We start from the raw sequence: 21,581 nt of genomic DNA on the forward strand, positions 1-21,581 counted from the left end.
AGGGAACAGGCTGGCTACACTAGGTAGGGGGGTATTAAACTAACAGAAGGGGAGGGTGAAAAGGGGGAACGAATGAGCACAGCTGTGGATCAAAATTATGATGTGGAGAACCAAATTAAGCAAGGTGCAAGGGATGTGAAGAAATTCTGTTGTCTATGCATCAGTGTTAAGAGCCTTTGGAATTGCACATTTAAGCATAAATTTAACCTAGTTGGCATTACTGCAACCTGGTAGGAGAGGCTTGCATGATTTGGAATTTTAAAGTCTCGTTGTGTATGTAAAAATCCTCTATGAAGGTTATTTTTCTGAGGCATTTTGATTTTGGGAAAAGACTTCAAAACTTGTAAAATAGGACTAATGAGTGACCTAAAATTGGCGAGATGTTTTGTTTTGAAATGAAGCAGTCATTACCCAAAGCTTGGAAAACTCTGGAAAATGAGACCTTATTAGAGTTTGTGGATGTATAAACAATGACCATAGTAACTAATCTTCAAGATCATTACCTGTATGGATCCAGAACCTGGGCACACTCTTCCTCTTGAAATGCTCTGGGACAGAAGGGTACAAAAGAGGGAGTGCCTTCAGGTGCATCCTCGGTTCCTACTACTGAGGGTATGTCTAATCTACAATTTTGCAGCGCTGGTTGTTACAGCTGTATTAGTACAGCTGTATAGGGCCAGCACTGCAGAGTGGCCACACTTACAGCAACCAGCGCTGCAAGTGGTGTTAGATGTGGCCACGCTGCAGCACTGTTGCACACCGCGGGGAAGGAGACCTGCTTGGAGGGGGGGTCGGGGAACGCCAAAGCACACCGTGGGGCTGGAAACCTGCTTGGAGGGGGGGTCGGGGAACGCCAGAGCACACCGCGGGGAAGGAGACCTGCTTGGAGGGGGGGGTCGGGGAACGCCAGAGCACACCGCGGGGAAGGAGACCTGCTTGGAGGGGGGGTCGGGGAACGCCAGAGCACACCGTGGGGAAGGAGACCTGCTTGGAGGGGGGGTCGGGGAACGCCAGAGCAAACCGTGGGGAAGGAGACTAGCTTGGAGGGGGGGTCGGGGAACGCCAGAGCACACCGCGGGGAAGGAGACTAGCTTGGAGGGGGGGGTCGGGGAACGCCAGAGCACACCGCGGGGAAGGAGACTTGCTTGGAGGGGGGGTCGGGGAACGCCAGAGCACACCGCGGGGAAGGAGACCTGCTTGGAGGGGGGGTCGGGGAACGCCAGAGCACACCGCGGGGAAGGAGACCTGCTTGGAGGGGGGGGTCGGGGAACGCCAGAGCACACCGCGGGGAAGGAGACCTGCTTGGAGGGCAGTGGAGTTTGCTTAATTACCAGAGAGGCTTCCTCAGGTATGCTGGGATACCTGCTTATTCCACGGAGGTCAACAAAAACGCTGGTGAGTGTCTACACCTGATGACCAGCGCTGGTGATCCAGCGCTGGATCCTCTACACCCGAGGCACGACCGGGTGTACGGCCAGTGCTGCAAACAGGGAGTTGCAGCGCTGGTGATGCCCTGCAGGTGTGTACACATCCTAAGTTGCAGCGCTGTAACTTTGTAGTGTAGACAAGGCCAGAGGGTATGGCTACACTTGAAATTTCAAAGCGCTGCCATGGCAGTGCTGCGGGAGCGCTGCCGCAGCAGCACTTTGAAGTGTGAGTGTGGTCGGAGCACCAGCGCTGGGAGAGAGCTCTCCCAGCACTGCACGTAAACCATATCCTCTGTGGGTGTAGCTTGCAGCACTGCAGCACTGATTACACTGAGGCTTTAAAGCGCTGTATCGTGCAGCGCTCGGGGGTGTTTTTTAACACCCCTGAGCACGAAAGTTGCAGCGCTGTAAAGTGCCAGTGTAGCCAAGCCCTAATTCAGGAATCCTTAAGGAGGCTCCAAAGAAGTGGAGGAGGAGTGCAGATCCATATAAACATTTGCCTCAGTCACTATGGTAAGTAGCTGATCATTCTCCTTGGAGAATTACAGGGTTGATTCCCGCTTCAGGATATTAAGAAGCAGTAGTAACCTTTCAGCAAGTGGGTCTCAGGAGTGTTAGTGAAAATGGGCACTAATTTCCTTAGTAGCCTCAGCTGTGGCATCATGTGAGACAACAAATATACAAATGAAGAAAGATGAGCCTTAACGAGGCCAAAAAAATAGGTGAAGAAGGTAGCTCAGAAGCTCAGGACCAGTGGACAGTGCCTAAAATGGTGTGGGCACGGAGAAATTTAACTGGCTGTTAGACTACATGCGGAAATAACCCCAAAGGACAGGAAAAAATGGTGTGGAGAAACTAATGAGCATTAGGGGCCTAGAGACTCTTGAAAATCCTATGAGACACCTATTTGCAACTTGAGGTGTCTAAGGATGTTTCCTGTTCAACAACCACCTTGCACTCCTCCTGCTGGGGTCAAAGTCTGAACTCATGAGACTACAACAGGACATGTGCACCAGTGCCTGGGCTGACAGTGCACCATGTCCCCAAGAGGACCTGGTTTTGTGACTGCTTTGCTCCAAAAGTTTAGTAATATAGTTCACTCTAAGGTTGAAGTACAGGCTGTCTTTTTGGTTGGGTAGCGTGAGAGTTAACCCCTCGATTCCGGACAAACATCAGTTCTTCAGGCCTTGGACCGTACGCTCACTTATGCCCTGTCATCCTAAAAATGCTGAACCTCAGTTCTTTGAGATCCCTTGGCCGGGGTCTACCAGAGACAGATGCTCTCTCTGTCCACCGCGACACACTTGGATTTAGCTGAATCCTTTTTTAGGGTCTTCCATTGGTTCCTGTGTTTCAGCCAGTACTCTTTGAATCTCTTTTCATACCTACTGTTAGCAGATGCATTTGTAAAAAGCCTGCACTGTGAGCTCCTTCAGCTTCCTGTCCACTAACCACATTTTAAACTTGTTGGGGACTGTGGACGAGCCCTTCTTTGCTCGTGGTACAAATTTGCTGGAGACTACTCTTTCACACACCAGTGCCCTTTTATTTCCCAGTATTTTCCCACCACCATGTATATACAGCTATATACAATGCAATATCAGTCAGGTAGTCCCTTAGGGAACAGCTTGCTCTGACAGCAGCTGGGAGCAACAGGCCCTCACTTTCTTGTTCCTCTCCTCCTACTTCCTTCCTGCTAGCTTAATAGGCCTTTCTCTCAGCAGGCTCACAGGTGATTGCTCTCAGGCTCCTTTAATGAGCCACACCCTGCCAGCTCCAGCCAGTTCCCCTTGATGGGAGCTATGCTAGCAGTTTCTGAGCTAACAGGGGCTGGTTCAGTGCCTCTTAAGCCAGCACCCTGTTACAGGGACATACCTCAGAGTTGCTCTAACCTAACCAGGTCATGTAAACCTTCCAGTGTAGTGATGTCTGTACTTTTACCCCATTTGTGGAGAGATTCTCCCTTCAGTGCAACTTCCATGTATGTCACCTCTTGTTTATTTGCACACACCAAACTATTTGCTTATGAGCCTCAGGTGTCAATTCAAACTTAAGCAGTAGAGACTTTTTGAGCTATTCATAATCTCCAGGATCAACTCATCCATCTGGCTATAAGTCTCTATCGCTTTGGGACCAAGTAAGGGCGTAAGACAATGGAGCCAGTCCACAGGATCAACCTGGGTCAAATTTGAAGCCTTCTCAAAGGCAGTGAGGAAGGCGTCTATATTCACCACCACCACCCCTTCTTTTTTGGACATCTCTTCTGAGGGGGAGAGGAGAGCAGGAGAGTCATGATGGATAAAAGTATTTAAAAATGTTACACTGAACTTGTTATATTATTTAATGTTAACCTGCATATTTGTGCAGTTGTTACACAACACATGAATTGCTAATTACATCTTAGTGGTGCAGCTCTTTATTTTGATGCTTAGCTGCAGAGCAGTGAAATATTACTCCGAAGCATATTTAGCTAAGCCCTAGTATTTTTGAACCTTACTACATCCAGGAGGTAAAGCAGGTGCATTGTTTTGCTGACATTAGGTTGTGTAATGAGAAATGGGTTGCTTATGATAAGAAAATAGATGGAGAATTCTGCTCAGAGGGCCTTTAGTGAGACTAGAGATGGGCGTCAACAAACTGTAGTCAATGATGATCTTTATTTCATGTAATCGCCTATGCCAGTTCATAAGTGTTTGCCTCCCATAAAATGATAAAATTTGGATTTTCTTCTAGACTTGCATATATGGTACATTGGGTGGAGATGTTGGGATAAGTTATAGCCTAGCAGTGGGGAAAATGTTTTGTATTTGTATTTAAAAATTCACTAAAAGTTAATTGTAGCAGCAAAAAAATAATTTGTTCTTCTTACTGCAGCCTTCAATTTGACCCTGCACCTCGTCGTGGAGAGCCTCATGTTACCCGTCGTACTCCAGACTACTTTCTATAAACATCTCCTCACACCGCCCTTTGTAGGAGGAAGTACACTTGGCATTTTAAAAAAGCAACAATAATTTACACATTTCTCTAAGAAATTGGGATCTGTCTCGGCCTAAAACCGCCATCATGGACCAAAATGTGCCATACTGAGGATGAGCATTTAGCACAATTTGAGACTGAATTCAGTACAACACTATATATCTTATAACAATCAGTCCAACAGTCAGTTTGCCTGCTGTATTTGTAGTAATTGTTTTCTTCTGGACTGTTCAAAGAGAAAAGGTAATTCTAACACTTTCAACTCCTTTTATGCTTATTTGTAAATTTAGTTGTAGTGTTTAACTGGCATTAATTAGAGTTTGGAGTTTATTTTTAAGGACAATACACAACTAACTTCTTGCTCAACCCACCAGCCTTTGTTTTATTGACATGTATGATTAACTTAACTGGAGAATGGAAATAGTTCCTGTTGGGAGTATGTTGTCATAACATTTAAAGAGCTTTCCCTTTTTTAGTTAACATACCATTCTGTGTTGATCCTATCTTTTTTTTCTGTATATTTGTCATGGAAGTGCTTGCATCTTATTTGGTGTATTTGAACAAATAAACTTGCAATTGTAAACCAAAACAGATAGGTAGTTTAAAACGGTTGTGATATGTATTTGTGAAATGATTATCTATAACTGTGGTTTCAGAATGTGATACAGCTACTCAAACTCAACACAAAAGGTGTTTGGGTTGTAAAGTATTTATCTATTTCTAGGTTTCTGTTTGTCTAAAAACATAGAGCCTACTTGGTGAAGAGGTTAATGTGTGTACTTTTTGGCTAATAGAACACTCCTAATGGGATGATTGTTAACACAGTACAAGCATGTTAATCAATGGAGGGCCACCTCCTTCAGGATGTTGAGCAGCTCCTTTCTCTCCCGGTGGAGTCATTAGAAGCAGGGCCGGCTCCAGGCACCAACCGACCAAGCAGGTCTTGGGGCGGCACCTTATAAGGGGTGGCCAATTTTGGTTCGGCAGGGCGGCACTCAGGTTTTTGGGGGGGGGGGGTATTTTTGGTTCGGTGGGGCGGCACTCGGGAGGGTAGGGAGGTTGATTTTTCTTTTTGGTTTGGTGGGGCGGTGCTCCGGGGTGTGTGTGTATTGATTTTGGTTTGGCAGGGCAGCGTTGTTGTTTTTTTGGTTCGGCAGGGTGACGCGTTTTTGTGTTTTTTTGCTTGGGGCTGCAAAAAAGTTAGAGCCGGCCCTGATTAGAAGTTGAGCATTCTTGGCAACCATGTAGTATGAGGTGGTGCCATAGATACTGGTGTTTGACAGTTTAAAAGATGAATCAGTCAAAGGATGTTCTTGTGCTTGCAGATCATAAAGTAACAGTAGTTTTCCAAGTGTCACCTGCATTTGTGGAATCAAGGTGCTTACACCGTAAGCTTCTAGAACCATCTAGTGAGCAATTCTCTTGCCGCCACTCATCCCTCCTTCACTGAAAGTTCAGAGGATATAAAAGGGGGGAGTGATCTCACCTGCCCTTCAGTTTCTTCTAAGGCACAGTGAGCTCAGATCCTGCTCAATGCTGCTTCACCAGTTTTTATTTCTTCTGTCCTTTAAGGGCTATTTGTATTTGTAGTCAGGTCAGTCAGCTTTTCTTAAGAGGCCCATATGGCCTGGGCATTGTCTGGATCCATGAAAGTATGAGCCATCTCACACCTCAGATTGAGGAGGCATTTCATGTCTGACCGACTAAAGCTGATAGTCTGGAAGTTCTCCATTTTTACCACAAGTGCCTCATGTAAGTGCCCTCAAGGTCATTAGATGGTAAAGCAAATCTGGTGCCATTGATCCAGCAAACAGACTCTGGTGATCTATTCATTACTGTGATTTTGGGTCATTATAGTTTGGTGCTGAATACTTGTCACCGTTGAATCTGGAGAACTGCTTACCTAAGTGGTTTTGTGCTCACCATGAGAGGCACTGAGATCCCCAGATCCGTGCAGTCAGCTGAGGATCCAATACTGCCAACAGTTGAACTACTTCTTTGCCTAATAGAAGTTCATCAGTGTTCCCAGATCCACTTGATCAACCATGTGAGCTTTGGGGCATAGGCTAGGTACTGTACAATCCGTGACTAGAGCTCCTAGGCTCAATGATAATACAAAGAAGTCAGGTACCATCATTTTGGAAACACTCGTGTGCAACATAAATGGCTCAGAGGTCTCCAGATATGTCTGCGTTGACCTGAAGACTTTGCACCATCCACTTTCTGCTTTTCTTTTAGCATAAACGGTGTCATGGTTACTGTTCCTGTCCGTATCAGTGGAGTTCAGTGCTGAGTTGAGACCTGCAATTACCTCTGGAGAACCACCTGCTAAAGTAGTTCTGCCACTGGCATTAGAAACATCAGGATCCCTGATTCAACTGAATCAATCCAAATTTGGTTCTGGTGGTCAAGCACCACCAACAGCAGAGACCTCTGTCAAAGTAGTTTTGTCTGACTTTAGCAGTATTGTGGTTGACAAGTGAAGTGCCCAGGATCATGCCCATTTGCTTCTGAAGGACCATGTGCCAAGATTCCAGCTCTGAGGGTTCTACTACACTTCAGTGGCACTAAAATCCCCAGATTCACATGGGTCAGCAGAGGCAGGTGCTTAGGATCAAGCTCTGCAAAGAGCTACTCCACAATAGATGGAGGTGGAGGTCTGTACTGAGGTTTCTTATGGACCTAGCTTCTCAGATTGGGCTTCAGTTTACTATAGATCAGCATTTATTTTGCCTATAAACTATCCCAGGGGTCACACTGAACAATGTGCTACAACTAGCTCCCTGTACCAAGCCAAGAAAAAGACTTTCTGGGGTGGCTTCACCATGGAATGAGCATCAGACAGAGTCTGAGATTAACCAGTGTCATTGGTGCTGTTGCTGTGATGTTGAGTCCTTTCTTGGTGCCAGACACACCTAAGAGCTCCCATCCTTTGCCTTTGATCATCTCCTTGGATCCCATGCTGAGCATCTGAGGGGAGTCTCAGTAACTCCAGTTTTGAGATGCAGATAATTGGGGCCCTGAGCATGGGCTCATGGATAATGGCACTTTCCAATCCAGGGGGGAAGCATCAGGCTGGAGCCCATGGATTCACACTTGAGGATAAAAATACCCATTACCTGGACTTATTGGTATGTAAAGTTTATTCCTTGGCCACACTACAAGGAAGAATTGGCAGCTAACATGCAGTATTGGCAATGTGACTTCTTGCATGGGTCTGACCTGGTACCTTCAACAACAGATTTATCAACTCCCCTCTGGCAGTGGTTCTCAACTAGGTCTACATGTATGTGCAGAGGTCTTGTCAATTTGCCTAATTTTACAACAGGCTACATAAAAAGCACTAGCCAAGTCAGTACAAACTAAAATTTCATACAATTACTTGTTTATACTGCTCTATATAACATTATATCATAAATATCATACTGAAATGTAAGCACAATATTTATTTATATTCCAATTGATTTATTTTATAATTCTAGTAAAAATAAGAGTCTCAGTAATAACGTGCTGAGACACTTCTGTATTAATTTGATTTTGTAAGCAAGTGGTTTTTAAGTGAGGTGAAACTTGGGATACCTAAGACAAATCAGACCCCAGGAAGGGGTATAGTAGTCTGGTAAGGTTGAGAACCACTGCCCTGTGGGTTCCAAAGACTGCTCTCACTGACTTTCATCCTGCTAGAAGCATTCTTTCTGCCTCCGAGGTCTGTCCTTTTAGTTGTATTGAGCTAAAAGCAGCACACTTGACAAGAAAGTCTTGAGTAACACCACCTTTCATGTATTGGCTCTATCTCACTGACTATACCTTCATTTTGTGTAGTGGGAGACATCTAAGACATTTTCTGGGCTTTTAGGGGAAAAGTTTCCTAGATCTGGCAAATGAGAACAGCTCAAATGAGATTTGCGTAAAGAAGTAGTCCTAAAATGAGAGAGCTCAGCAAAAGGTTGGGCTATGATCTAACCTTCTTAGAGTAGTATCACTACTGGGCGCTCCTCTTGCACCTCATATTGGAGATTTCACAAAAGCAGTTTGTGGCCCGCATGCATGTTACCCAGTCTTGTGCTCCACACTGTTGTGCTAGAGCGCTGTATGGATGAACTACCCTCGGTTCCTTCGCTACCACCTTGGCCTGAGACAGAGCTTAGCAGTGATTTGGTGTTGAGTTTAACCTCAACTGTGTCCCCACAGCTCTTACCCCTGGTCTACTCTGGGGGCAGCGGGGAATCAATCTAAGTTACACAACTTCAGCTAGCTGAAGCTGATTTAGATCTGCTCACTGTGGTCTCTTCACTGCGGTGAGTCGACAGCTGATGCTCCCCAGTCAACTCCGCCTGCGCCTCTTGCTCCAGAGTCGATGGGAGAGCGCTCGGCAGTCGATTTATCGCAGGTGGAGTAGACGCAATAAATTGACACGCACACACCCCCGCTGGATCAGTCGCTGCCCGTCGATCCTGTGGGTAATATAAACAAGCCCTTAGAGTAGTTAATTATAGTTATTAGCGTAGTTTAGTAGTATTCTAGTAACGGTAGCTTTAAGAAAAAACTTAGCCATTGGATTGTCTTCTCTCTTAGTTGGAGCTTTACATTACTGGGAGGGGATGCCTTGGTCTCCTGGTTTCAAACATTACCTATTGTGGTGAGAGGCAATCCTGGTGAGTGACTGACACTCCCAGTGTATCCGTTGCCTTGGGGAATCTTGTATATCCCAAAAATCCAACTTATGCCTGGTATTTAAAATCTAGAGCCAGAAAAAACAGGAAGATCAAACTTCAGCTAAATAAGATGGAGAGCTCAATGCACCCAGCCTCTGACAGAGGTCAGGGGACTCTGCAACCCCCACCATTCCGGGGCATGTGGTGGGACCCTGACCAGTCACCGTGGGGCGAGGAGAGAACCATGCTCCCAGTCCCATTCCATCCCAAGCCTCACTCCTCCCTCAGCCCTCTTCGGCCACCAGTCTTGCTTTACCTCCAGGCCAAAGCCATCCCCACGTGGGTTGGGGAGGGGAGAGTGTGTCATATTTCCAACCTTGCTCTACCCAAACCTGTTCAGCCCGCAGTCCTGCTCCACCTCCAGGCCTAGGTTCACCTCCATGCCAGATCTGCCTCTAGTTCCACTCCCCCTCAACTCCGCTCCAGCTCCACTCTGCCCCCAGCTCAGCTGTGTCTTCTTTCCCTCTCTGCTCCCAGACCAGCTCCACCTCTACCCTCAACTCCTCCCCCATCTGCAGCTCTGCCTTCAGCCCAAGCTCTGCTGCTGAGGAAGCTTTGGCTGTGCAGTAATGGGGAAGACAGGTGAGAGAGAGGAACAGATTCCATCAATGGAAGTTTCTGCACCATTGTTATAGAGGCAGTTTTACAGAGGTCTCTGGGGAAATAGATCTCACTCATGAAAGATATCCACAGCCACCATCTTGCTGATGGGAGGCATCCATGGATGCCTCCACCCATGCCATATGTACCACCTCATTGGCCATTAGACAACCTTCATCACCCCTCGTCCCCAGGAAACCAGTATCTTAGGAAGAAACCTTTGAAGAACAGGAAGCTAGGGCTGATGAAGAGGTCTTTCTTACCAGCTACCATCTTTTCTTCATTTCAGGATGAAGCTAGTATGTTACCTCCACCATCCCTGGAGGACAATTTCAAGTAATTATAGAACCTTAACAAGAGAATTGCAGATTCTTTGCAGATCCTTCCTGAAGAGGTCTAAGAGTCACATCATAACCTGCTTGACATCCTTCCTACAGTTTCATCTGCCTCCATTGCCCTGCATTTTAAAGAGGCCCTTCTGGACCCTCCAAAGGTTATCTGGCACACCCCGGTCACAACTCTGCCCATCTGCAAGAGAGCAGTTAAGAAATATTATGTCCCCTCTAAGGACTCAGTTTTTATTTTCTCATCCCTCTCCTAACTCTCTGGTGGTCCAGGTGGTTAACAAATGTGAAAAGCAGAACCAACGTAAATCTGTGCCCTATGATAGATCATAAGCTCCTTGACTTGTTTGATAGAAAATCATATTTGTCATCTATTTTACAGCTCAGAATTGCCAACTGCCAGACATTGATGGTGAAATGCACCCAGACAAATTATACTAAGCTTAACTCCTTTATTGAGCATTTGCCAACAGAACACAAGAGAACTATTCCAGGCAATTACTGCCAAAGACCAGCTTTTTTGCCAGAACATCTCCACAGGCCTCACTTGGCACTGCTGATACTGGCACTTGTTTGATTTCTACAGCGGTAGTTAGGAGGAGGGCCTCCTGGCTCCAACTCTCAGAATTTCCAAAGGAGGTCCAGAATACAGTCAAAGACCTGCCTTTTGATGACACTAAATCGTTTACTGACAGAATGGACAAATCTCTGCACATATTGAAGGACTCCAGGGCCACTTGGTGTTTTCTGGGGATTTATACTACACTTTCTCCTGTGGGTATGGGGTAAGTCCCAGACAGTGCAGAAATCCCACCACACTCAATTTTTGAGCTCCCAGAGATCATATGATCAATGCAAGAGACCGGTTCCAGAGGAGAAAACTATCTACTTGCAAGACCAAAGATTTGAAACCTTCCACCATGAAGCACCAATTTTGATGCAGTGGTTGAGATCCTGAGCTATCCTCTCCATTCATATCTACTGCAATGATTCACCCGCCTTTCTCCCTTTAGTAACTACCTTTACCACTTCTGGTGGGCTTGGGAGTCTATCACTACAGACAATTCAGTTTTGGAGATCATGTCCCCAGGGTATTACATTCACTTTTCTTCTCTTCGGCCTGCCAGTCCCCCTTGTCCGTCCCTTTTCAGGACCCCTCTTACAGGCACCTTCTAAGATGAGTCATACTCTTAGGTGCTATAAAACCTATTCTCATTCAGCATGAAAGGAAGGGTTTTTATTCCAGGTACTTCTTGGTTCCAAAAGAGAACAGCAATTGGAGACCCATCCTAGACTAAGGTTACTCAACACCTTTGCGAAGGCACAAAAATTCAAAGTGCTGATGCCTGCAGCAATAATTCCATCACCGGACCAAGGGGCTTGATTCTCAGTACTTAACCTTCAAAATGCATATTACCAATCCCATCCAATCCACCCATATCACAAAAGGTTCCTGTGTTTTACTGTTGGTTAGGCCTACTTTCAGTACAGGGTACTCTAGTTCAGCCTCTCATCTGCTCCAAGGGTCTTTTCAAAGGTTGTCAAGCAGCAGCAATACCCCTTCACAGAACGGGAACTCTGGTGTTCCCTTACCTGGACAACTGGCTTTCTGAAAAGTTGCTCCCATGATGAAACTTTACTGGTCACTTGCAAGACCATAGACCTCAACCTCGACCTTGGCCTGTGACTGAACATTCAAAAATCCACCTTGCCTCCTGTATAAAGATAGAATTCATAGTAACTTATCTCTATTCAACAGCAGCAAGAGGCTACTTCCTTGTGGACAGATTGTTAGCCTTACCTAACATCATAAACACAATCCAGATCAGCCCATGTTCCCTTGTCAAAGATTGTCTTCAGCTGTTGGGACATGTGGTAGCTGGCACTTTTGCTTATAGACCATGCAAGGCTGAGAATGCATTGCCTTCAAGGGTGGCTCAGGACTGTTTGTGCACTGAGCAGACACAAACTAACCAAATTACTTTCCATACCCTCCTTCAGGAAGGAATCTCTCAATTGGTGGAAATATCCACACAGCTGCCCAAGATTCCTTTTCACATGCTGTTCCCTGACAGTTGTTATAATGATGGATGCTTTCCTGTTAGTTTGGGGAGCACATCTGGACATGCACATGGCCCAATGCAGGTAGACACCTCAAGATGTCACTCTATTCAACATCCTAGAACTCAGGGCAGTCATATATGCTTGTCACCAGTTTCTACCACTGCTTAGGGGCAAACACATAAGTCATGACGGAGAACATGTCATGAATGTTCTATATCAACTGACAAGGGCCAAGAGCTCCCCACTTTTGCCAAAGTTGGCAAAGTTTGGAATTGGTGCATATGCAGTCAGTCATCGCAGCAGCTTATCTTCTGGGTGCTCAGAACTTGACCATGAGTACACTCAATAGGCACTTCTCTCACAACCACAAATGGAAAATAGATTCCATTCACAGTATATTTTGGTAATAGGGTACTCTTCAAATAGACCTGTTTTGCACAGCCAGAAACGAGAAATGTGCTCAGTTCTGATGCTGTGTTTGGCTCTGTTGTACTTTTTTCAAGGCTGTAAGGGGTCTCACTCTTCCTTCAACGTTAGCCATGCAGCCTCACCAGCATCAGCTATCCTGCTTCACACACATTGTTATGTTTATAAGAAGCACACAGGATCTTTTTCAGGGGAAAAGGCAATACGCTGCATTTAATGGAAATACAACAGTTAGCATATGCATTCACTCTCTCTCACACACAGAGCAAATGGTCTTACAGTTACCAGTGTGTCGTCACTCGAGTCAAGCTAATGTCCAGTTAGACTGAGCACGTGTGATGAGCTGGGCTCTGTCCGTCGTGATCCGATGCGCTGAGGCTTTGCAGGATTGAACCCAGAGTTTTATGGCAAAACACTCCAGCTTTATACTTATAAATTTCCACTTTAGTCTATGGATTTTTGCAATGTCATTTTGTAATCATTAGTCCTTAAGTGATGTTAATCTTGGGGTTTTCTACTGTTATCTCTTATTTGTTGTCTTGCCTGTGGTGGCGTTTGCCTCACCTCTAAGGTTGTCAGTGCTGCTAACTCATTTAGCATCAGATACAATGGATGTTTTCTGATTGTTTCCTGCTGTCTCTCCACGTCTCTCACTTCTTGACCATCTGGACATTTGTGATGGCTTTTACACTCATCCTTAACCATGCACACATCCTTTACTCACACCAAACAATTTTACAGAGAATTTCAGGCAAGATTACATTTTCAAAAGGGCTATATGGTACCCAACTTCATTTGCAATGCAGATAAGAAACAAGACCTTATTGCAGTGGTTCTCAAACTTTTGTTTTAGAGACCCCTTTCACACAGCAAGCCTCTGAGTGCGACCCCCTCTTATAAATTAAAACCACTTTTTAATATATTTAATACCATTATACATGCTGGATGCAAAGTGAGGTTTGGGGTAGAGGCTGACAGCTTGTGACCCCCCCATGTAATAACCACAAAAGGTGACCATAATCAGCCATAAGGACTGTTCTGGTCTGTTCCTGCCTTAACATCAGTTCAGACACAGGCTGCCTCTTTGATGCATTTTTTCCAACGGACTCTTAGGCTAGGGGTGGCCAACCTGTGGCTTTTCAGAAGTTAATATGCGGCTCCTTGTACAGGCACCAATTCCGGTGCTGGAGTTACAGGTGCCAATTTTCCAATGTGCTGGGGAGTGCTCACTGCTCAACCCCTGGCTCTGCCCCACTCCACCCCTTTCCACCCCTCCCCTGAGCCTGCAGTGCCCTCACTCCTCCTCCCCAGAGCCGCCTCCACCCCATGAAACAGCTTATCAGGAGGTGCAGGGAGCGAGGGAGAGGCACTGATTGGTGGGGATGCTGATGGGTGGGAGGCACTGGGGGCGGGGGCAGGGAGCCGATGGGGAGGGCTGCTGACATATTACAGTAATACTGTGGCTCTTTGGCAATGCACATTGGTAAATTCTGGCTCCTTCTCAGGCTCAAGTTTGCCACCCCTGTCTTTGGCCATTCCTTTCTGCTATTCAAAAAGGGTGGTTGGCAGGATATGGTCAAATCATACATCAATACATCTAAGACATGCTACGTTATCATATCCGTTCTAAATTATCCAAAATACAAACAAAAATCCTACTCCTACAATATGAGCTCTGCTTGCTGAGTCCGATCTAGTTAGAGACTTTTACATTCTTCAGGGACTACTGCACATCTGTGTGTATTTGCAGTGACACCAGGCAGTGTTTTAAAAAGAATAGGGTTTATTAGTCAACTGGTACACAACATCAGAAGTCCCTAGGTTAGCACAAAGAAAAAAAGGGTTAAGACATAGTCCATCTAGTCAAGCCAGAGCAATCTACCACCCAAATGATAGTGAACTCCATTTTTAATCTCTCTCTCTCTGACCCCCTTTGTCAGTCCCAGGTGAGGGAGCCAACCTCGTCCAGAAGCCCAGGCCTGGTCTATGCTTAAAATTTAGGTTGACCCAGCTATGTTGTTCAGGGGCATGAAAAATCCACACCCAAAATGATATCGTTAAGTTGATGTAACCCCTGCTGTAGAATTATTCCTTCAGCCTAGCTACTGCATCTCAGGGAGGTGGATTGCTTGTACTGATGGGAGAACTCCTCCCATTGGTGTAAATAGTGTCTACACTGAAGTGCTACAGCTGTGCCACTGTTGTGTTTCAAGTGTAGACAAGCCCTCACTCTTTATCTTCTGCCTGTCACATCTCAGCCCTTTTGTGCTCAAGCTGCTCTCTGCTCAGCTTCCCTACTGAGAGATTAAGGGAAAACCTTCCTCTTGGTCACTGGTTACTCACTGGGGCTTCCTATTGTATCATTCATATGCGGTCACTTTTAGCAGGTTCCAGCCATTTCTATAACATCTCATTCATTGCACCCCAGACAGGAAGGTGACACCCATACCTCATATCCTGAGCTAGCCTCAGTGCAGACAGGGAAACTGAGGTACACATGCTTAATTAAAATATCCAGAAAATCCCACTTTATCACATCCACCTATTGAGATCAGCGGAGAATCCCTCTCCCTGCCCCCTGTGGAGATCAATGACAAATGGCCCTGTCACAAAGTGAGAATTTGTAATATTCTTACGATGCCTGTGTGTGCCTCAGTTTTCCCTCTATACTTTACGTTGCTACCCAGTGGAGGAAACACAGTTGTTTGCTCTCAGGGCAGAGTAAGTGACATAGGCATGTGAATGTCCTCTAGCTGTTTGAGGGGACTGAATGGGTCATTGTAAAAGACTAGCAGAGGCTGACCCCCATGAATGGAAAATGTGAGAAGGCAAGGGACAACCTCCATCACCAGAGCATTGACAATGACACCTACCAACCAATGACCCAGAGGGAGGAGGAATTCCCTGTCTCTCAGCTGGGAAGCTGAGCCGAGACCCCCTAGCTCAAGGTGTGGCGCGTGTGGGTTTCTGTAAGAAGCTGGCACTGCTTAAAAAAGTCAGAGAGCCAGAGCCTGAAAGTGGAGTTCAATACAGCCAGGCTTGACTACCGTGCACTATGCTTTAACCTTGAGTTTTCTGCGCAAACCTAAGGCCTGCCCCTGCCGTGTTCCAGCTGACTAATAAATCTTACTCCCTGCTGAAACTGCTGCCTGGGTGTCTCTGCACATCCGTGCCAGGCTGTACGAGTCCCTGCGTGGGGACAGGTCTCTGCCAGGCGCTGAGCTCACCTGGCGTCACGGCTCGGTGTGAAGCAGGAGTGCGGCACTGAGGCTATGTGACTTACCCTTAAAAGGGAGGGGCTTGCTCTGAGACACTGTTTAAAAGCAGGGCCTGAGCCTATGGGGTTGTAACACCCCCGCCCTCCAGTGCACTCAATGGAACCCGCCCCCCCATGTTCTGATTTTATAGGCACAGTCCTGATATTTGGGGCTTTTTTAATATGGGCTCCTATTACCCCCCCACACCCTGATTTTTCACACTTGCTGTCTGGCCAGCCTAGCCCAGCCTGCTGGGGGCAGGCTCCCCTACTCGGCCCTGAGCGCCTCTCCCTCCCCTTCTGCCAGAGCCCCGCCCCCCGAGCACGCCCCGCCCCTTCCCTCCCTGAGCAGCGTGCTCTCCCAAGCCCCGCCCCCTGCGAGCCCCGCCCCCAGGCCCCGCTCCCGCCCTGTCACCGTGACTCAGCAGCCCCCGCCCCGCTGCCCAGCCGCGCGCTCCATGCCCGCACTCCGCTCCCTGCCGCCTCGAGCCATGGCCGCCGCCTTCGACTACCTGGTGCTGGGAGGCGGCTCGGGCGGGCTGGCGAGCGCGCGGCGCGCGGCCGAGCTCGGGGCCCGCGTGGCTGTCGTGGAGCATCAGCGCCTGGGGGGCACCTGCGTGAGTGCGGGGGGCGGGGCTGCGTGGGGGGGGGGGGCTGCGGCGTGTGTGGATGGATGGGGCTGGGGCTGGGGCTGGGTGAGGGAGCTGGGTGTGTGGATGGATGGAGGGGTTGGGGGTCTGTGTGGATGGGAGGGGTGTGTGGATGGATGGATGGGGCTGGGGGTGAGGGAGCTGGGTGTGTGGATGGATGGGATCTGGTGAGGGAGTAGGAGTGTGTGTGGATGGATGGGGGTAGAGGGAGGGCTGGGTGAGGGGGTAGGGGTGTATGTGGATGGATGTGGCTGGGGGTGGGTTGAGGGGTGTGTGTGGATGGATGTGGTTGGGGGTGGGGTGAGGTGGTAGGGGTGTGTGTGTGGATGGACGGGGTGGGGGTGGCAGGAAGGCTGGGGGTGGGGGGAGGTGTGTGTGTGGATGGATGGGGTGGAGGGAGGGCTGAGTGAGGGGGTAGGGGTGTGTGTGGATGGATGTGGCTGGGGGTGGGGTGAGGTGGTAGGGGTATGTGTGGATGGATGGGGTGGGGGTGGTGGGAAGGCTGGGGGTGGGGGGAGGTGTGTGTGTGGATGGATGGGGGTAGAGGGAGGGCTGAGTGAGGGGGTAGGGGTGTGTGTGGATGGATGTGGCTGGGGGTGGGTTGAGGGGTGTGTGTGGATGGATGTGGTTGGGGGTGGGGTGAGGTGGTAGGGGTGTGTGTGTGGATGGACGGGGTGGGGGTGGCAGGAAGGCTGGGGGTGGGGGGAGGTGTGTGTGTGGTTGGATAGGGGTGGAGGGAGGGCCGAGTGAGGGGGTAGGGGTGTATGTGGATGGATGTGGTTGGGGGTGGGGGGAGATGGTAGGGGTGTGTGTGGATGGAGGGGGGTGGGGGTGGCGGGAGGGCTGGGGGAGGAGGGAGGTGTGTGTGTGGCTGGATAGGGGTGGAGGGAGGGCCGGGTGAGGGGGTAAGGGTGTGTGTGGATGGATGTGGCTGGGGGTGGGGTGAGGGCCGGGTGAGGGGTTAGGGGTCTGTGTGAACAGATGTGACTGGGGATGGTGTGTGTGTGTGTGTAGATGGATGAACATGGCTAGGGGCATGGATGGAGGATGTGGGGTATGTGGATGAATGTGGCTTGGGGAGGTGGGGTTGAGGACATGCTGCAAAGAGGGGCTCCAATGAGTAATCCTGGGGCAGATCTCTGGGCCAGCTCGGGTTTTCTTTCCAGAACTCATCGAGCCTTGTAGAAGGGTGGTGAGCTCCAAGAACAGGTGTGGTTTGTGTGTACTGACTGGCGGGAGGATGCCTCCCTTGCTCTGTGGGCATCAGTTTAGAGGTGCCAGTACCTGCTAGTCTCTAAACTCTTTGTTTAAATCCTTTTATTTAACTGCAGTGACTGTCACAAATAGAGAAAATGCCAGCACATCGACAGAGCGGTATTGTCAGCTGTTGCACAATTCAGATTGGTCACACATCTTTCTTCACAAGGACAACTGGTTTTGTGGATGTTCTGCATTACTGAATTTTCACAATAGTCATTGTTCCTTACACACCTATAAGGGGATGGTGCCCCTCCATGTCAAACTTTTTCCAAATCAGCTGCATATTCAGCTGACCATTACTTTCTATTTCTTTTAGGAAGAAGGGCGTGTTTAGAAAACATATTAGGAATTTATATAGAGTCTTATTAATTTTAAAGTGTGTGAAACAAACTGACAAAAGCCAGGAAAGGCCAGGAATTCCCCGCCCCCATTTTTTGTGTGTGTGGTGCTGATGATGTTTATAATAATATTCATTGTTGTGCGACCAAGACTGTAGAGGTCTCGGGTAGGATCAGTGTCCTGCTGTGCTAGGTTCTCCACACATAGAAGACATTAACTGCACCAAATATCTTACAACCAATTGTAAAATTATTTTTGTGTATTCAGAACACAACAGAAGCCTTTCCAGCACCTTAGTTTGCACAGATTTACAGAATTCCGAATGAGCAATGTACTCTGCCCTGCTGCCCCAGTTAATTAGACAATGTAGGATTTTTAAGGAAAAAATGGACTCTGATTTTTCTTTCTCTGAGGTACCCATCTTAATGTATCTTATAAAATCAGCATACATTTAAGAGAGATTTGCTGATCTTTCTAAGAACAGAATCAAGTCTTGACTGTAGAGCTTTTTACACCGAAGGTGATGGTGCTACAGTGTTGTTGTGAAAGCTAGTGTAATTTCATTGAAATATTACCAAATTCAGGTTTCACCAGAAGCTTTTATTAAAACAATGCTAGTTAGTATCAGTTTATTTCTGACCTACAGGGTCAGATTGTTCATTGACATAATTGGTGTAGTCAGTATAAACAAGCTGAGGATCAGGTTCACAGTAGATAAAATAGAGGATTTGTGTTTTTCAGATAAAATGGTACCCAAAATAATCTTTCTTATGCTGGCAAAAGCAAAGAATAGAGATTAAGAGAATATAGCAGAGTACAGAGCTGTGTTTTGGTGCAACTGTAGGCATTTTAATACACTTCTATTTTCAGATTCTTCTGAAAAAGTGTTTTAAGTGTTTTGAAGTACCTTTCCTTCAGACAGAGACAGGGTGGTGGATCTGTGCAATGTATGTGTACTTGCTTTCCTATTGACAGGAAAAAGGCTGCAAAGTTTTGATGAAGCTCTTTAGGAAGAAAACTTTTAATGAAAAGTATGAATATATTTGTATTATAGGGCCAATAACTGGAAGGAAAAATCCTCATTTAATCTCCTGTGAGCTCCTAGTATTTCCTATACCTCTGCCACTCCTAAAAATAAGGTCAGGGTGAATTTTATGTCACTTGGCAGCTAGTTAAAACAGGAAATAGAACTACTTTGAGGAGTGAACAAACTAGTGTTGCATAAATCTGAAAGTAAAGAAGGGAGTGGCTTCATGGTGATTGGTTTAAACAGGTCTGTTTGGTAAGTATCTTGGTTTGAGGCAACTCTGCCCCTTTTCTGGCCTCTGAGTGCTCCCCCTCAGTAGTTTGGCATCTTGCCTTTGTCTCAAGGTGGGATCTTGCCATTTTAGGCTGTCAGACTGGGACCTGGGTATATTGCTCTGTGTACAACTGCTTATCACCCCAAAGATGTTTTTGTGAGTTCACTGACGTGTTCAATATGAATTTGTTTCAAGGGCAGAAGGTTGTGAACCCATAGGAGCTGACCCAGTCATTTGAAAGATATCAGACAATATTAGCATAGTTACATTTTTAACAGTTGGCAAAACTGAGTCACAAAAGGGGTTAATTGAGAAAGCTAATGACAAGTGAGATTAGAACTCAAAGCTGGCTTCCAGTGGTGTGCTCTGATCACTTGGCCACTCCCTCAAAAGTTACACAGTAATGGGGAGAGGGGAAGTATTAGCTGAGGACACTGAGCTATATTTGTATTCCTTTTTAAGAAGTGCTATGCAATCTTTACTATCCATGCTGAGCAGACAGGAAATCCTGTCAAGAATCCACTGAAAGACAACAGCTTTAAAATGGGCACAATACATGTTTTTTAACTTACCTTAGAAGGGTGAAGGGCTGAGCTCGTCCTGTGAGATTGGAACCTCTGAATTTGGTAATAGGAACTAAAGTGCCAAACATGGATGTCTCTTTGCCCAACTCAAAATTACTTTGATATTTCTGCATTGTAGGGGGTGGGAGAAAGGTGCGGAATTGGCATCAATTTTGGGAAGCTTTACTTAGTGGACTTACCATTTTCTAAGTATTGATTTTATTATCATATTGACAAATGTAGACTTAATATTCTTCTCTCTTAGGTGAATGTTGGATGTGTACCAAAAAAGGTAGATTATTTTTTTCTTCTTTCATATTGTCTTTGTGCTGAAATGCATGTGTCTGCATCTGATTTTTCACAAAACAGATGTTGTTAAGAGAGTAGATAAACTTAATAGGGTGCAGCTACAGTTAGGGCACTTGCAAAAATACTCCATTCCACAATCCTTACTTTGCTTTTTTGCCTAAGGCTGAATAGGCTGGTTAGACTGTTACTAAGTAAAATGAATATCCAAAGGACAAATTGTGCTCTTAGGCCCATGGATGCAGACCTATTGGCATTAGTGAGGTTACACCAGGGTATCTGTGAGCAGAACTTGTTGTTTTAGTATTTTCCTTAGACTCACAAAAGCTGTTTTCCTATGGTACTATTTCAAGTCTGATGAGAAATGAAGACATACACATCAAAAAAGGCCACTTTTCCTAATGCTGCTGCGTACATAAACTTAGTGCTACAGATATGAGTAAGGCTCTGCTTGGATCGTGAGATGATTGTAAAAAAATTGCAGCTGAGTTGCAGACAATCCATGGAAAATCGTGGAAAAGTCATGACGTTATTTGTGATAATTTGGCAAAGGGTTGGCAGCGGGGGATCCTGCTGTCAGCCACCCAGGGCTGAGAGCGGGGGGTTCCCACTGCCAAATTGCAGTGGAAGCCTAATATTGTGGGATCCACAATATCACAAATTAAGTAGGGCCTTAGATATGAGGTTTCTTCTCCCTAATCCCCTCCAAATCTTAGTGTATTAGATTGTGTAGCTCTATGTGAGCACACAAAGGGTGGAGTATAGTGCCAGGAGCCTCCTTCCCCCATGCCCCTGCACAGGGGCCAGACACCATTGACTTCTTGCAGTCAAAGTGAACACGGGGCTGTTCAAACAGTGGTGCAAGTCTCCTCAAAGGAAAGGAGTAGGCCTAGGAACTCTCCCACCTCTGTACCAGCAAGCAGAGGTAGGCCTGAATAGGGCAAGTGCATGGTGCATTAGTGGCCCTGCTCGTGCAGAGCAGGCTGTGCCAGCCTCCAGGAGCTTCCTGCTGCATGGTGTTGAGGTCTTTAAGGCCTGACGTCGCCCTTATGTATAAAACAATGCCTATTTAAAATAGTAATGTATGGAACTGAGTTGTTCCACCTAATCCATCTTGAATTACTAGAGACAATTGATACCCACGAAAGCTCATGCTCCAATATGTCTGTTAGTCTATAAGGTGCCACAGGACTCTTTGTGGCTTTTCGTAGATTAATGCTGTGCTGAATTACTGTTTTCTTTACCTCTGTGACAGGTGATGTGGAACACAGCTGTCCACTTTGAATTCATCCATGATCATGCTGATTATGGCTTTGAAACCCCCAATATTAAGTTTAATTGGCGGTATGTCTAA

General features: G+C 46.7%; 2 protein-coding genes across 6 annotated transcripts in view; both read left to right on the forward strand.

Annotated features, from left to right (window-relative positions):
* The window catches only part of PPP2CB (protein phosphatase 2 catalytic subunit beta), a 31,195-nt gene extending 26,199 nt beyond the window's left edge, over positions 1–4,996 (forward strand). The window contains exon 7 of the mRNA XM_030565294.1: positions 4,302–4,996. Coding sequence (XP_030421154.1) covers positions 4,302–4,374 — 73 coding nt within the window. The 3' untranslated portion in view covers positions 4,375–4,996. The remainder of the gene's footprint in view (positions 1–4,301) is intronic.
* An 11,241-nt stretch (positions 4,997–16,237) lies between these two features.
* Positions 16,238–21,581, forward strand: part of GSR (glutathione-disulfide reductase) — a 44,325-nt gene continuing 38,981 nt past the window's right edge. For 3 of the 5 annotated variants that reach the window (XM_030565300.1, XM_030565298.1, XM_030565299.1), the window contains exons 1-3: positions 16,285–16,425; positions 20,187–20,213; positions 21,483–21,571. In XM_030565300.1, coding sequence (XP_030421160.1) covers positions 16,300–16,425; positions 20,187–20,213; positions 21,483–21,571 — 242 coding nt within the window. In that variant the 5' untranslated portion in view covers positions 16,285–16,299. Of the gene's footprint in view, positions 16,426–20,186; positions 20,214–21,482; positions 21,572–21,581 lie in introns of all 5 variants that reach the window. The other 2 variants (XM_030565297.1, XM_030565296.1) reach the window with 1 other exon arrangement.

Source organism: Gopherus evgoodei, chromosome 5, assembly GCF_007399415.2.
Source record: "Gopherus evgoodei ecotype Sinaloan lineage chromosome 5, rGopEvg1_v1.p, whole genome shotgun sequence".
Lineage (NCBI taxonomy): Eukaryota > Metazoa > Chordata > Testudines > Testudinidae > Gopherus > Gopherus evgoodei.